The 5,425-nt window shown below is 52.6% G+C and overlaps 1 protein-coding gene across 1 annotated transcript; it reads left to right on the top strand.

Moving 5' to 3' along the window:
* Positions 1 to 3,291: 3,291 nt before the first annotated feature.
* Positions 3,292 to 4,650, top strand: LOC309817861 (adenylyltransferase and sulfurtransferase MOCS3-like; the record flags this gene model as incomplete). The annotated part of the gene is given in 3 exon segments (XM_082647054.1): positions 3,292 to 3,694; positions 3,697 to 4,366; positions 4,368 to 4,650. Coding segments are annotated over 3 exon segments (1,356 nt in total).
* Between the last annotated feature and the right edge of the window lie 775 nt (positions 4,651 to 5,425).

The raw sequence follows: 5,425 nt of genomic DNA, 5'->3' as shown, positions 1-5,425 counted from the left end.
GCCGCCCCCAGGAGGCCCCACTCTCCCAGCCACTGTAAACACAAGGGTCTGTCCTCTTTATCAGCCTGGCTCAGCGGCAGCGGAGACAGTCTGCCCGCTGGAGAGTCACTGCACAGCGATAAGCCGCCGGGCCCCTTGTTGGCTGCCCTCCTGGGGCTGCAGCCGAGCTGTGCCAGAATAGGAATCTCGGGGCTGTCCTGGCTCGGGGCCTAAACACCTCGTCCCGGGGCTGGGGGGCTGGATGCCTGTGCTCTGAGGATGTTAGCCACTCAGAGGAAGGAAGCAAAGGCCCAGAGCCGCCAAGGGGCCAGGGCACACAGTCTGCAAAGCCCCCAGGAGCTCCAAGACTGCTGACTCTGTTAATTACATTGCTTTGCAAGATAGCTTTATCCTCCTCCTCCCTCATCATTGTCATCTTTACAGACCATACATATTGATGATGTTACCAAGCCCCATGTTTTCCAATCCACACTCCAGTCAAAGAATTAATACACATAAAGCACTTAGCACTGGGCTTGGTAAGGGCTCAGAGAAAGTCACCTTGCATAGGCACAGTGTAGTAGCGTTCTTGTGGTTCAGGCAACCCCCGGTCCCTTAAAATAATAACAGCTAATTTTATCCGGGACAGTCGTACCCATTATGTCCTCAGTTTCTCCACTGACTGGACGTGGGGAATACTGGAATGAACATCATTCCCATTTGACAGAGGAGGGAACTGAAGGGCCCAGAGAGGTGAAGTGATTTGCCTAAGCTGCACAGTCAGGACATGGCACAGCTGGGACCAGCCCCAAGCCCAGCCCAAGGAGTCAGGATAGAATCCTGGGAGCCCCAGGGGCTGGGGGCTGGGGGCTAAGGCCGCTCTCACTGAGTCTACAATCCAGCCATCACCATCACCATCACAGGGACTTCTGCTGCCTTCTCCCTTCTAAAGGCACCCCCTGCACCCCAACAGGTACCCTCTCCTAGCCAAGGGACCTCCAGGTGGCCTTTGATTCTCATGAATGGGTCCACCATCACCTTCCCCACAAACCAGCTGGGCCCTCGAACCTCCCCTCCCACACATCAACAGGCTCTGATTCTCAGGGTGACAGAGGAAAGGGATGGACACTGAGCTGGAAATTGGGACATACAGAATGGCTCCCCAGATGTCTCAAGTTTCCTCCAGGCCATGTCTTCTCCCTGTGCCCACCGGAGTGTCCCGCCTCCACCACCCACATGTCCACCAGATCCCACATCACAAGGTGGCCCTTTAGTCCACTGCTGTAGCCTCAGACCTCCGGCTACTGCCCCAGGCAAGGTCATGGCCCCTCTGCCACCTCCCCCGAACACCCAGCCTATCACCATCTTACCCACGGATACTTACTGAGTGTCTTCTCTGCACCAAGTACTCTTCCAGGCACTGGGGGGACAGCAGTGAACAAAACAGACAGGGTCCCTTCCCTCACGGAGCTTTCACTCTAATGAAGGAAGCGAGGGAAACAGACAGTTAAACAAAACAAATGAGTAAACTATAGGGCATTTTAAGTAAGATTTATTATAGATAACTTTACTATCATTGAAAATAAGGGCTTTGGTTAAAGAAAAAAAAAGGGATGGGTTTGGGGAGTGTGGGGTGGAGTTGCTGTTTAAATGGGGTGGTCACGTAGGCCCCCTTGAGAAGGTGACATTTGCTCAAAGAATTGAAGGAGGTAAGGGGGTCTACCTTAAGGATTCCGAGGAAGAGCATTCCAAGCAAAGGGAACAGCCAGGGTGAAGGCCCCTGTTTGAATCCATGTTGCCTTTTCTGTGCACCCACATTTTTCATCCCTTTATTTGGCCCTGAGCAGAGTCCAGGAGCATCAGAGGAAGTTGCTCACTTGGCCACCTGTCCTGCTGTACCAGGAGCTCCTTGGGGCAGGGACCCTGTAACGGTCAAGTTCACAGTCACCTCAGACCCCACCCTGACATGTCCAGACACACAGACACAGACCCAGACCCTCATGCCCAGACATACACACCCAAACTTGTACACAGAGATCCACACACTATGCCAATAGAGAAGGCCTCAGTGATTGTCTATTGAGATGAACTGAGTGAAGAGGAAATCATAATTAAGTACACTCAGCCCCATCTAGTTTACAAAGGTCTCCCTTGTGCCTACTCTTTGAGCTTGAGAACTGGGTGGTTAAAAATAGTGAGGCTCTGGGGCTTCTCTGGTGGCGCAATGGTTGAGAGTCCACCTGCCGATGCAGGGGACACGGGTTCGTGCCCTGGTCTGGGAGGATCCCACATGCCGCGGAGCGGCTGGCCCGGTGAGCCATGGCCGCTGAGCCTGCGCGTCCGGAGCCTGTGCTCTGCAACGGGAGAGACCACAACAGTGAGAGGCCCGCATTCCGCAAAAAAAAAAAAAAAAAAAAAAAAAAAAAATAGTGAGGCTCAGAGAGACCAAGGTGAACGGGCTTGTCACTGGTATTTGCAATACTGGAACCCAGCTCTTCTGATTTCCATCCAATATATGTTTTCATTAAAAAAACAAAAAACTAAAAAATAGGTCAGATGTGAACATAGTACAAAATTCAAAATGTCCATAGAGGCAAGTGTCCCTCTTTTCCCCGCCATCCCCACACCCCCGCTCGGCACACAGCTTCCTCCCTATAGAGTCAGAGTGCACTTATCAATTTACTTCCAATGGAGACTTCGGCTCTCCTCTCTCTGTGAAGAGAATCTGCACTGCACATACATCTGACATTATGAAAACAGGCCAGGAGTCCCCACTCTGGAAGCATCTCCTCTTTGCTCCTAGAACCTAGGTTGTCTGGAGCCAGGCTTGGCATCCTCTTGGTTTCCCCAAACCCACAAGCCTCTTGGATCCATGACATGGTCACTGAATAGTTCACATCTTCGTCCCTGGGGATGATCCAATCATCATGAGGAACGCTTCGTCCTCAGAGAGAGGAAACGGACTGAGGGAGAAGAGGGAAGGAGTAGGAAGGGGCTTGGGAGGGGGAAGTTGGGCACTGCAGGAAATCACACTGTGCTGCAGTTTCTTTAAAAGTAGGCAGTGGCGCAGTGGTTGAGAGTCCGCCTGCCGATGCAGGGGACACGGGTTCGTGCCCCGGTCCGGGAAGATCCCACATGCTGCAGAGTGGCTGGGCCCGTGAGCCATGGCCGCTGAGCCTGCGTGTCCGGAGCCTGTGCTCCGCAACGGAAGAGGCCACAGCAGTGAGAGGCCCGCGTACTGCAAAAAAAAAAAAAAAAAAAAAAAAAAAAAAAAAAAACTAGGCCCCCGGACAACTTCCCAAAGAGGCTGCAATGGCGGCCAGGGAGGAGGTGCTCACTTTGGAGGCTGAAGTTGCCCAGCGTGAGGAGGAGCTGAGTTCCCTGAAGCAGAGGCTGGCGGCGGCTCTTCTGGCCGAGCAGGAGTCAGAGTGGTTGGTTCCGGTGTCTCCCCTGCCGCCGAAGGCCGCCCTGTCGCGAGATGAGATTCTGCGCTACAGCCAGCAGCTCGCGCTGCCTGAGCTGGGCGTGCAGGCACAGCTGCGCCTGGCGACCGCGTCTGTGCTGGTCGTGGGCTGCGGGGGACTCGGCTGCCCACTGGCGCGGTACCTGGCAGCGGCCGCCATCGGCCGCCTGGGCCTTGTGGACTACGATGTAGTAGAAGTGAGCAACCTGGTCCGCCAGGTGCTGCACGGCGAGGCACTGGCCGACCAGGCCAAGTCTTTTCGGCCGCCGCTACACTGCGCCATCTCAATTCGGCGGTGGAGTGCGTGCCCTACGCCCAGGCGCTTACGTCAGCCACGGCGCTAGACCTGGTCGGCCGCTATGACGTGGTGGCTGATTGCTCCGACAACGTGCCCACTCGCTACCTGGTTAACGACGCCTGTGTGCTAACCGGCCGGCCCCTCGTGTCGGCCAGCGGCCTGCGCTTCGAGAGCCAACTCACAGTCTACCACTACAGCGGTGCGCCTTGCTATCGCTGCATGTTTCCGCAATCACGTCTGGCGGAGACGGTGACCAGCTGCGCGGATGGCGGGGTGCTTGGTGTGGTTACCGGGGTCCTGGGCTGCCTGCAGGCGCTGGAAGTGTTGAAGATCGCTGCAGGTCTGGGCCCCTCTTACAGTGGCAGCCTGTTGCTCTTTGATGCCCTCGGAGGTCATTTCCGCTGTATTCGGCTGCGGAGGCGCAGGCCCGACTGTGCAGCTTGCGGGGAGCGGCCCACTGTGCCTGATCTGCAGGACTACGAAAGCTTCTGTGGCTCCTCAGCCACCGATAAGTGCCGCTCCCTACAGTTGCTGAGTCCGGAGGAGCGAATTTCTGTCGTCGACTATAAGCGACTTCTGGATTCCGGGTCACCCCACGTGTTGCTGGACGTCAGGCCTCTAGTGGAGGTGTCGGTTGCCTCACTCCCTACACATCCCTTTGAAACGTTTGGAACAGAGGAATGCGGAGAGCCTGAAACTCTTGGGAGAAGCAATCCGGGAAGGGAAGCAGGGCACACAGGAAGGGGCATCTCTCCCCATTTATGTGATCTGCAAACTGGGCAATGACTCCCAGAAAGCCGTGAAGATCCTGCAGTCCTGGACAGACTTAGACTCTTTAACAGTTCGGGATGTTGTGGGAGGCCTCATGGCCTGGGCTGCCAAAATCGATGGAACGTTTCCGCAATACTGAGATGGCCGGTAGAGTCTGACCAGCGAAAGATGTGGGTTGTCATGTTACCTAAAATTTTTTTGCCTTTATGAATGTATTTGCATTTTTTTCAGTAATGTACGGAAGAGCCTGGGATTCTCCAATATCTGCGGATAGGTGGACTTCTTTTTATAAGGAGCTTTTTAATTGTAACTTACTGGGTGATGTAGCAGTTAAGGGGTTATAACACTGTTCCTCTGAACTGCCTTGTGTTTGCAGCACTTGGATGGTGTGTTGAACAGGTGGGATAGAATGTAAGTGACAGGACTTTGTGTTTTGAACTGCAGGTCATTTGCGTGTCCTGCCTTTTTTTTTTTTTTAAATCTCCCAATTAAAAAGCTCTTTAAATTTGTCCATTTTATTGCTTGGAAAGCTGTCATACACTTACTGAATTGATCACGGATGATACAGTTAAGATAAGTTTATTGTTTACTAAGACATTCTTTGGGTGTTATTTCTAATGCAAATGATGGAACATGCCCTAGAGAAATCAGTGTTTAAAATGTAAATTGTTAAAACATTAAAATGAAAATTAGCTGGGAAGTGGTCATTCTATTAAATATTTTCAATTAATAGCCAAGTAAGATATTTACAGTCTAGCAAGATAGAAACCACCTTTGTAGCATGTCAGTTTCTTTTATAAATTGCTGATCTTTTCTTAGACTTAACTTCAGGGTCCACCTTATGTTGGACACGTACAGAAATTTCTAAACTGTATGGTTTGTCTTGCTTTGGAATCTTCAAGTCCCAGGTCCCA

The sequence above is a fragment of the Grampus griseus genome (assembly GCF_964374135.1).
Source record: "Grampus griseus genome assembly, chromosome: 2".
Lineage (NCBI taxonomy): Eukaryota > Metazoa > Chordata > Mammalia > Artiodactyla > Delphinidae > Grampus > Grampus griseus.
Note: the sequence above shows the minus strand (reverse complement) of the source record. Positions and strands in the feature narration are given on the sequence as shown.